We start from the raw sequence: 10601 nt of genomic DNA on the forward strand, positions 1-10601 counted from the left end.
TGGTTGGAATGTATAGATCTTTCTATAAAATCAGCTTGACCAATAAATTGAAGAACATAGACAGAAAAGACTCTCAATATTAGTTCATTTAAAAATAAAAATTCATTTCATCCCTTAATTAAAATCAATTAATAACACATTAAATTAATTAATACAGTTAACTTTAACTCTAGTTAATTTTGAAGTTAAGGGAAATTAATTTTTAGTTTTAAGTATATTATATACCGCGAGTGATTTTTGCTGAAATGAAAAAAAATCGCTTTTTGTAAAAGACATAACATTAATATATTTGAAATATGTGTATATGTATATATAAGGTATTTAGCAAGTTTTTGCAGCATTTATTCTCTTCTGCTTAGCTATTTTTAATGCACTAAAACGTTTAAATTTTCGTTTTTTTAAAATAATGATACATATATTTGAAAATGCTCGATTTCACGGTGGACGCGCGTGTTCTGGTTGCATAGTACTTAGACTTTAATCGTGCCGAGGATCGGATTGTCTTGGAAAGCACTCTGGACCTTTGCCATATCGAAATACAATCGCCGCAATTTTATCGTCTTCACATGTATGTGGTAGAATTTTTACATTTACAAATAAAAATATGCGTTTCATTCGATGCGATTCGGTTTTCTTTGCCCGTATTGGAATTCGTGAATTTATCATTATCCTAGATCAGTAAAAAAAAATACTTCAATTCACTTTAAAAAAATAATTTTTAAAAATATTTTAAAATATAATTAAATATATTTTAAAATATATTTTAAAATATAATTAAATATATTTTAAAATATAATTAAATATGTTTTAAAATATAATTAAAAATATTTTAAAATATATTTAATTATATTTTAAAATATATTTTTTTTAAAAAACCGAATTCCTCTCCCCCTTAATTTCTTTCGAATCCAGACGCGTGTATTCACGAATTCCAATTTCGCGAGACACGCGTTGCTCGTCGCTCAATCATTTTCGTCGTTTTCCCGCGCCTTTAACCGGAAGTAACATCCGAACTCTCGCCATAAATCTCGACTCGAGAAAGTCCCCGCTCTCGCGTAGATCGAGTCGCGTGCATTGTTCCCACGCGGTATACAAGCTCGTACCTCGGAGCATTCGACAACTGCGAGGCATCCAATTTCGCGATCCGGTTTTTTTTTTTTATCGAATTTCTCGAACGAGCCCACGTGAGAACGGGTCAACGCGCGGGGCTGAGGGGCGGGGAGGGGAGCCCCGGGCAGCCCCCAGGCGTATCGAGGAAGGGCGTGGCGCCCCCTTGTACAACCACGGTCCTGACGGAAGGCTCGCTCCGAGGGAGGGAGGTTGAACGGGTGCGGGGAGGAGAGCCGTGGGGAGCTTCCGTTTATCTGCGAGGTCAGAGAAGGCAGGCTGCGCGCGTTACGGTGGTGCTGTTGAAAAACACGATGAAAATGGCGTGGCAACCGCAGGAGGAAGGACTCAGGCAAATCCTGACGCTGCTCAAGGAGTCGCAGAGCCCGGACACGGCGACCCAGCGAGCCGTACAACAAGTATCCTTTGGCCGTTCGCCGCCTCGTCCGTGTGATCCGAGTGCTCGATGTGTCTCGTGTCCCGTCGTCGTCGTCGTCATCGTCGTCGTCCTCGTCGCCGCCGTCTTCGTCTTCGTCTTCACGTCGTCGTGTCGTGCGCTCGCACATACGTGGCTACGGAGTGAATGGTCGAAGGGGGACGCGCGCGCAAACCGTCGTTCGCACGTCATTTTCCTGGGGCGATGCTCGCGCGCCGATCCCGAGGAGATGTGGCTCGCGGAAATTTCGCGAAAATTAATCACGCGCGAATACACGCGAGATCGCTCCATTTCGAGATCGCGCGCGCGCGCGCGCGCGATCTCGAGCGGGTTCGCTGATCGCTGACGATCGTCGCTCGCATCCTGTCACACGGCTCGCTCGCCGACGCCGTCGATCGAAATGTCGTCGTTCGAGGGGGTCTGGAATCGAGCGTACGTTCTCGTCGAGCGCGAGCTCGAAATTTGTTAACCACGCATGAATACGAGCGGCCGCGCGCGAGCGGTGCAGTTTCCGGTCCTCTGATCGATAGCTTCGACGGGAAGCTCCTCTCACGCGGGCCCGGGCCGGTAAATAAACCGCTTGCGCTGCCCAGATTACTACCATATTGAATTGCAACCTAGAATGATATTGTGTATAGATGATATGTGTGTGTGTGTATACACACACACATATATATACATATTATATATATATATATGTGTGTGTGTGTGTGTGTGTGTGTGTGTGTATATATATATATTTCATATATATATAATAGAAGTTATAGATTATACAACGGTAGTTTGATCAGAAAAGTAGATAAACACCCTGGGAGAATTGTAAATGCTTTTTAGGTGGGTTTAAATCTCTAATGTTTATGTCGCCATGTAATTTTTCCAGACAGGTCTTTAATATGATTTTCCTTAACTACATCCTTGAATGTAGAAATTGGAAGAGTTGAACAAGTTCCCAGATTTCAACAACTATCTGATTTTTGTCCTAACAAAACTTACATCAGAAGGTATGTTATTCGCAAGTGTATATAATTCTTTGTTGAAAATATTTTTGTTCATGATTATGCGCATCCCAAAATATATGCTAACTGTATGACGTAATGATTTTCTATTTTTCTTAGACGAACCTACTAGATCCCTGAGTGGACTGATACTCAAGAATAATGTAAAGACTTACTTTCATAAATTTCTACCAGAAGTCATAATTTTCATAAAGCAAGAATGTCTATCAGCTGTCGGAGACCCATCGCCGCTGATTCGTGCGACCGTCGGTATTTTGATCACTACTGTCGCATCAAAAGGTGTGTATATATTTTTATTATATCGTATGTCATATTTATATCATAGTGTCTGAAATAAAATTATTAATTATTTCTGTAAAGGTGAATTAACAACTTGGCCGGAATTATTGCCAGCATTGTGTCAAATGTTGGATTCTCAAGATTACAATGTTTGCGAAGGAGCATTTGGTGCTCTACAGAAGATTTGCGAAGATTCAGCAGAGATATTAGATTCAGATGCTCTAAATCGCCCTTTGAACATTCTGATTCCAAAGTTCCTTCATTTCTTTAGACATTCGAGTCCCAAGATCAGATCTCACGCAATAGCGTGCGTCAATCAATTTATTATTCAACGTACACAAGCGCTTATGATACATATAGATAGTTTTTTGGAGAACCTCTTCCATTTGGCTTCAGATGATGATTCTGAAGTCCGAAAAAATGTCTGCAGGTAATTGATAATATATGGCGATATTTTTGTCCTTTTCTTTTTCTTTTTTTTTTGTTACTGTTATTGATAGAAAGACATAAATTTTTATTCCATATTCCATTTATCTTTTCTGTATTTTTGCATAGGGCACTAGTGATGTTACTTGAAGTACGAATGGATAGATTAATACCACACATACACAACATAATAGAATATATGTTAATGAGAACTCAAGATGTTGATGAGGGAGTGGCATTGGAAGCTTGCGAGTTTTGGCTATCATTAGCGGAACAACAAATTTGCAAAGAAGCGCTTACACCGCATCTAACTCGATTAGTACCTATCCTAGTAAGTTTTTACCCACATTTATCACAAGTTTAACAAGACAGTCGTTCTTCATGTCAGTTATTTTTAATGTATTTTTTTTTTTCGTTTTAGGTGAGAGGTATGAAATATTCAGAAATTGACATAATCCTCCTTAAAGGAGATGTGGAGGAGGATGAAATGATACCAGACAGGGAAGAAGATATCCGACCGCGATTTCATAAATCAAAGACGCACCATTCGCATCATGCCAATGGTATGGGCAGAATGGCACAGCACACTGACGAGAATGGCGGTGTGAATGGCGACGACGAGGATTTGGACGTTGAGGACGGATGTGATGACGATTCGACTTTGAGCGACTGGAACTTGAGGAAATGCTCCGCTGCTGCACTAGATATGCTAGCTAATGTTTTTCGAGAAGATCTTTTACCAGTTTTGGTACCAATTCTGAAAGAGACCCTCTTCCATCAATCCTGGGAAATTAAGGAATCTGGTATCCTCGCATTGGGAGCTATCGCCGAAGGTATGCATATTCATTTCTCCTTAAAATATTTTAATAAATAAAAGATATGTTTGAACGAGATTTAATGCATTGTTTGCATAAACAATTGATTACAGGTTGCATGAACGGCATGATTCCGCATTTATCGGAGCTTATTCCTTATTTGATCAGTTGTTTGAGTGACAAGAAGGCTCTTGTGCGTGCCATAACTTGCTGGACATTGAGTCGTTATGCGCATTGGGTTTGTGCACAGCCACATGAGACACATTTGAAACCCCTGATGACAGAATTGCTCAAACGAGTGCTCGACAGCAACAAACGCGTTCAAGAGGCGGCATGCTCCGCCTTCGCGACCTTGGAAGAAGAAGCATGCACTGAATTGGTTCCTTATCTCGGATTTATTCTTGAAACACTTGTCTTTGCATTCAGTAAGTATCATAACAACAAAACACATGCTTCGCCTTAATTTATGTGACGTGCCGTTTTAATCTTAATATTTATCTATCTGCAGGTAAATATCAACATAAAAATCTTTTAATATTATACGATGCGATCGGCACTCTTGCCGATTCTGTGGGTCATCATTTGAACAGACCGGATTATATCAATCTTTTGATGCCACCTCTCATTAATAAATGGAATGTATTGAAGGACGAGGATAAAGATCTATTTCCATTACTGGAATGTCTTTCATCAGTAGCTACTGCATTACGTTCAGGTTTCTTACCGTATTGTGAGCCTGTCTACAGGTATGTTGTTATAGATATAACAATCTTCTGTGATACCTCTCTGTTTCCTATACTCTCATTTTCTAATTATAATCTGTTTTATTATGATATATGCTAAATTTATATAATAATATTCTCTATTTTGTTTGCAGACGATGCGTGTCACTTGTCGAACAGACGTTGAATCAACATATAGCGAGTACACAAAGTCCAGAGCAATTTGAGGCGCCTGATAAAGACTTTATGATAGTCGCATTAGATCTCCTTAGCGGATTAGCCGAAGGATTGGATGGTCACATGGAACGTCTGGTAGTGAACAGTAACGTTATGCAACTGTTATATCAGTGTATGCAAGATACTATGCCTGAAGTCAGACAGAGCAGTTTCGCATTATTAGGAGATCTCACAAAAGCTTGCTTCCAACATGTGCTCCCCTGTATACGTGAGTATGATTTTAAGTAGATAATTTAAATTGAATTTCTGTTGAGTGATATGTGTTGTTAGTAACGAGAATTTTTTATCTTTTTTTGAGCAGCAGAGTTTATGCCTATACTTGGACAAAACTTGCACCCACAATTCATATCGGTGTGCAATAATGCGACATGGGCGATTGGTGAGATTTCGATAAAACTTGGTAAATATCGAAAATTACATCTTTATGAATTAGAAACGAAAAAACAAGAGAGGAGGATAGAAAATTTATCACTTATTTCGTTTGTTTTCTGCAGGGCCTGACACAAGTACATATATCCCATTAATTTTGACACAGCTTATCGAAATAATTAATCGACCAGATACACCAAAAACACTGTTGGAAAATACCGGTGAGTTGTCGATACAAGCTTTACTCATATCTAGTTTTCTCTTCAAGCGATACCATATACAATATACCGAGCATATTTTGGAACAAATAGAAGGCAATGTAGACTCGAACCGACAAAGAGACTCTGTCGATTCCCATATGTACATTGCTATCTTTTTTTTTTTTCGCGCCGATTTATAAATTACACTCCATCACGACTGTATGCTTTCTGCGCACATTGGGAAACTTCTCATTCGCAGAGATTAACTTCGATACGCCCGCCCGAATCATCAGTTATACGACATAGTAATAATCGTGCAAAATTTTATTGCGGGTTAAAGATATCTCTGATAATCATTTTAATGAAAGGTCTCCCTTGATTTCAAAGTATTCCTGTTATTTAGGCGTAAATCACGCTAGACCGGGCATTCCTCATGGCATTCAGCTCTCTAGGTGCATATATACATATGTATTTCTTTTTTTTATTTTTTTTTATTTTTAAATAATTTTTTCAGCAGCAATAAATCCCACACAGTTCAAGCAAATTGACATAGTCATATACATAAGCCGCGATTGCACGTTTTTATCGACAGATTTAAATAATTAGTACTTGTATATTGAACTTTAATTTAGTGGTGTGCGACTGCCTGTAGGCTTGAACATGTATACATATATGGCTGTATTGCCATGGAAAAGACATATCGCAATTCAGTATATATAATATTTATGCTTGCATATTTTTCTAAGTCCCAGATTATGTTTTGACTGAATTATTTAAATTGGCCTTTAAGAGATCATAATGCAAATTTTGTTCCATGTATTCCTCTTATTTATTCTCTTATTTGTATAATGACATATATATATATTTCTTACACGTAGTAGAGAGAGGGAGAGAAAGAGAGAGAGAGAGAGCGAGAGAGAGAGAAAGCGAGAGAGCGTAATCATTTGCGGTACATCGGTTTTTATTATTATACAAATCTCACACGGGCTCGCACGCTGCTATCTAATTTCGATTATTGTTTCAGCAGCTACAATAGCACGGTATTACCTATGTTTCATTGTCGGTATCTCATATGTTTCACCTGTGTTCTCACTGTCTTGGATTAATTATTAATGTTACTTCTGATTCTGATTATTAATTAACTGAATTTATATTGACAATTAATTATTAATTGATTATTGATTGAAAGTTACATGAGCGGAGCATATATAATTCTCTTCTTCGCCTGAGTTGATCGTTGGTTCGCTATCAGTTTGTCTTATTGTTTGTGTTTCCGGTCACTTCACTACACTTCACTTGTCTACTTACCGAAACCGAAAATGAAACCGTAGCCATAACGATCGGTCGCCTAGGTTTTGTGTGTCCCCACGACGTCGCCCCCATGTTACAGCAGTTTGTCCGCCAGTGGTGTGTAAATTTCTTTATTATATTATATTCTATTAATTATATTACCTTCTATTTTTATTAGCACTTTATTATTATACATTATTATATATTCCCGATTATCTCCTGAGTAATATATATTGCATCAGGGACTGTCAGAAACCCTTTCGCAAGAATATGAGCTCCTACTGTAACTGCAGACTTGGATGAAACGAGAGAGTCCTTTTTCCATTGCGTCAAATTGGAGCGGAAACCTGTATCTTTGTATCGACAAGCCAAAAAAAGTATACGTGTAAAGGTGTAAATCTGCGTTAATCGGCCTCTTAATGAAGTCATGGAGGTGTGCTCAGTTCTTGCGCGATGGTTTTTCACAGTATTCGCAGTAACATCTTATACATTTGAATTCGTTATATAAAATAATTCTAATCTTTATTTTGCCACCATGCAAGTGTGTTATGGGCTCTCCTGTTTATCCGATTCAAGACCAGGATAGGTTTACATTTGTCACCTTTATTTATCAAATCTCTTGCTTCATTTCGCTCTACAAATTATCCGCGAATATCGTATACATTATAGAATTATGTGCGAATTATCGTGTAGGTATTTTTATTACAAATTTCAATTGCAATGCATGTTGGTAATTTAGCATTTTGACTTTTGTTGATCTTTGTTCGGTCACAATGTGCCGTTACTGTAAATGTCAAATGTAAACCCAGCCTTAATAAGACAGTAAGTGGAATATGACGCCAGTCATATATATATATCCCAATAATTAAGTAATATATAAATAAATCCTACATATATAGGCTCTGTACGTATAGGTTCTGAAATTTCGCGACTTTGGATTCAATTTCTCTTGTTACAATTAATATATTTACAAAATTAATATGTCCATTAAAATTTACATCAGTTTTTAATTTAATATATAGCTTTGAAGATTATATAAATGTTTTATATGTAAATAATTGTCGTTGCTGTAATCTACGAGAACAAATGATTTCTCGAGTTACATGAGAGTGCTATTCATTACATTATGGACTGGCCTCACAATAAGCCAACCATTTCGTCTCTTGTCGAATGCTACTTTAAAACAGAATATCTATTTATGTGTGACTTACATGAGAATGAAAATAAACAGCTATAGTTGTTCGATTTTTACCAGAGCCATATTATACATTTCTATGTAAATATTATGTAATCTAGAGAGATACTTCGATCATTGTGATGAAGTTAATATATTTTTATAATATTTAACAAAATACATACAGTAAATTTTGCGATTACATAATTAGTCTTATAAAATCTCCACTAAAGTATTTCACTGATCGAAGTATTTTCCCCTCAGATAAAGAAGTCGAACGACATTTAATGAGATTACATATTTATCAATAGGTGCACTTCTTTGCGAAGCATAAGGGATAACGAAGAGAAGGACTCTGCCTTCAGGGGTATGTGTCAAATGATTACTGTCAATCCAGCCGGTGTTGTTCCGGACTTCATCTTCTTTTGCGACGCCGTAGCGTCTTGGTCAGCACCAAAGGAGGATTTAAAGGAGATGTTTCAGAAGGTAGTCGAAAAGAAGACGAACTCGACGTTAAACAATCTCTTGAAAAACAACGTAGTTTCATTATCGATTATATACATATATATATATCTATGTTTAGATACTGTTCACGTTTAAAAATCAAGTGGGCGAGGAAAATTGGAAGCGATTTTCTGATCAGTTTCCGCCACAGCTTAGTGAGCGGCTCCATAACATGTACGGCGTCTGAACAGCTCCATCTAAAAGCGGTAAGTCAAACAATAATTGAAAACGTTGGAATGACGTCCAACTTTTTTTTTTTATACCGTTGAAAAAATCCAAGAATCTAAAAATCAAATGTGTTAGCTACGTTTACGAAATAAAATGATTTTTACGATCTTAAATTTCTTTCCAGAAGGCCGCTCAATGCAGCAGGCCGAATGGGGTTGGGCGGGAAACAATGGGCAGATGGGACGGGTGGGTGAAACCACGGCCTCTTCTCATCAACATCGTTGTCGTTACCGTATCATCGTGAAATGTCATCGTGCTTTCAGGGAGAGAGTAATGATGCATGCCGAGCTTCTTAATAGCCAAAAGGCTGAATTCCGATGAAAGAAAGCAAGGAAGAGATCATAGAGAGTCAAAACAAAAAAGAGAACGACAAAAGATAAGTATTGGCCGCAAAAGTAAAAGCGTGGGTGGGCGGGGATGGGATTTATTTCGGGGTGGGAGGGAGGGAGGAATTTTGTGGGGATCATCGACTACACATTTTTCAAGAGACGAAACAAGGTATCGGGTAACAACAACGGTGATACCTTAAATGTAGTGATGTACACTCCGTTTCCATTAGCGCTAACGTGTAACACTGCGAAAGTGTTATCTGATTCTCGCGTATATCGAAACGTGACAAGTGCTGGTGCCCATGGCCAACTTCGGCCCAGCTTTATGATATAACTAGATATATGTATATTATTATCGAAACCAACATGCAAAGACAGTAGGACCTAAAGGAAAGCATAGATCTCACGTTATAGAGATCGCCAGACACTGTGATCGAAAATTTGTACGTTAGATATTGATCCTCTTTCTTTTTTTCTTTTTTTTTTTTCTTTTGAGAGAACGGGAGATTACTCGAATGTGTTTATAGAATTTTAGAGACAAGGTAGAACTACTTATTTGATAATAAATATGATACAAGGTAGAATACGTTATTAGAAATTTCATAGTGTACAGAGGGTTTTTCGAGAATATTGTATTTTTATATGTTGAGAAGAGAAAACACATATACACACACACGCAGAAAGTGCCATTCCGTCGTTTCGAACCAAAATTTTTCTGCTTATTTTATTCTCTCCCCTGCTGATTGTGATATTAGGTTATACGCGACAATTTGTCATCGTGTGTAAACATTTCAAATGAATACGTACATATATATATGCGGATTTTGTTATACATATATATATGTGTACAAATGTATTCAAGATGATACGATATGTTTTAACTTGCAGACCATTTTGTGATTATTTTTTTGTTAAACATTAAATTAGTATCATATTAGCATTAATGTAAATATAGGTAAATACATTTTAGAATGGACGTTTTTGTTAATCATTATAATAGATATCTCAAATCTTTGCTGATCTATCGAAGTCTCTCAAGTTGATATTTAATAATCGCAGTCATCGATTAAAAGAAAGCGGTTTATATGCGATTCACAGAGCAAGCGGATCTATGACGTGAAATCTACGGCAATATTGATTTTATTTGCGCGATGTAATGATCTCGATGTTTCATTCAGATAAAAAAATCTTGTGTTTAAATCGTTTTTGAAAGAGAGAGAGAGAGAGAGAAAAAGAGAGATGTCGAGAGCAGACTCGGGTCATTCCAGTCCCATTTGCTTGGGTCGGTTTAAAAACAGTGAGCAAGTCTTTTTGCTTGAATGTTACGCATTTTTATCTCAGTTATTATTAAAAAGAAAAAGAAGAAAAAAATTTCACAATTCTGGCATTGCGTGACAAAAATATCGTGTATTACCATCATTATCGAGCATGTATATAATTATCTTGGATATGCTGCAAAATTCTTCAAA

General features: G+C 37.3%; 1 protein-coding gene across 3 annotated transcripts; it reads left to right on the forward strand.

The window, feature by feature from the left end:
• The first annotated feature begins 1352 nt into the window (after positions 1 to 1352).
• On the forward strand, positions 1353 to 9221 carry LOC105252943 (transportin-1). 3 transcript variants are annotated; one of them, XM_011260631.3, is made up of 15 exons: positions 1353 to 1526; positions 2469 to 2544; positions 2659 to 2838; positions 2920 to 3268; positions 3394 to 3595; positions 3686 to 4097; positions 4193 to 4504; positions 4588 to 4825; positions 4957 to 5246; positions 5340 to 5438; positions 5533 to 5628; positions 6939 to 7014; positions 8383 to 8557; positions 8655 to 8781; positions 8928 to 9221. In XM_011260631.3, the coding sequence occupies exons 1-14, from the start codon at positions 1422 to 1424 to the stop codon at positions 8760 to 8762; spliced, it is 2718 nt and encodes a 905-aa protein (XP_011258933.1). In that variant the 5' UTR covers positions 1353 to 1421; the 3' UTR covers positions 8763 to 8781; positions 8928 to 9221. The 3 variants fall into 3 exon arrangements, 2 of the variants coding, with proteins under 2 accessions (XP_011258933.1, XP_011258932.1); XM_011260630.3 differs by having other exon boundaries at positions 8931 to 9221; XR_003122450.1 differs by lacking the exons at positions 6939 to 7014; positions 8928 to 9221.
• Positions 9222 to 10601: the final 1380 nt, after the last annotated feature.

Source organism: Camponotus floridanus, unplaced genomic scaffold, assembly GCF_003227725.1.
Source record: "Camponotus floridanus strain SB8 unplaced genomic scaffold, Cflo_v7.5 scaffold14, whole genome shotgun sequence".
Classification (NCBI taxonomy): Eukaryota; Metazoa; Arthropoda; class Insecta; order Hymenoptera; family Formicidae; genus Camponotus; species Camponotus floridanus.

Coding starts and splice junctions, on each gene's coding strand:
- LOC105252943 (XM_011260631.3), top strand. CDS start 1,422: ATGAAAATGGCGTGGCAACCGCAGGAGGAAGGACTCAGGCAAATCCTG. Junction 1,527..2,468: donor CCCAGCGAGCCGTACAACAA/GTATCCTTTGGC, acceptor CCTTGAATGTAG/AAATTGGAAGAGTTGAACAA. Junction 7,015..8,382: donor CAGCAGTTTGTCCGCCAGTG/GTGTGTAAATTT, acceptor ATTTATCAATAG/GTGCACTTCTTTGCGAAGCA.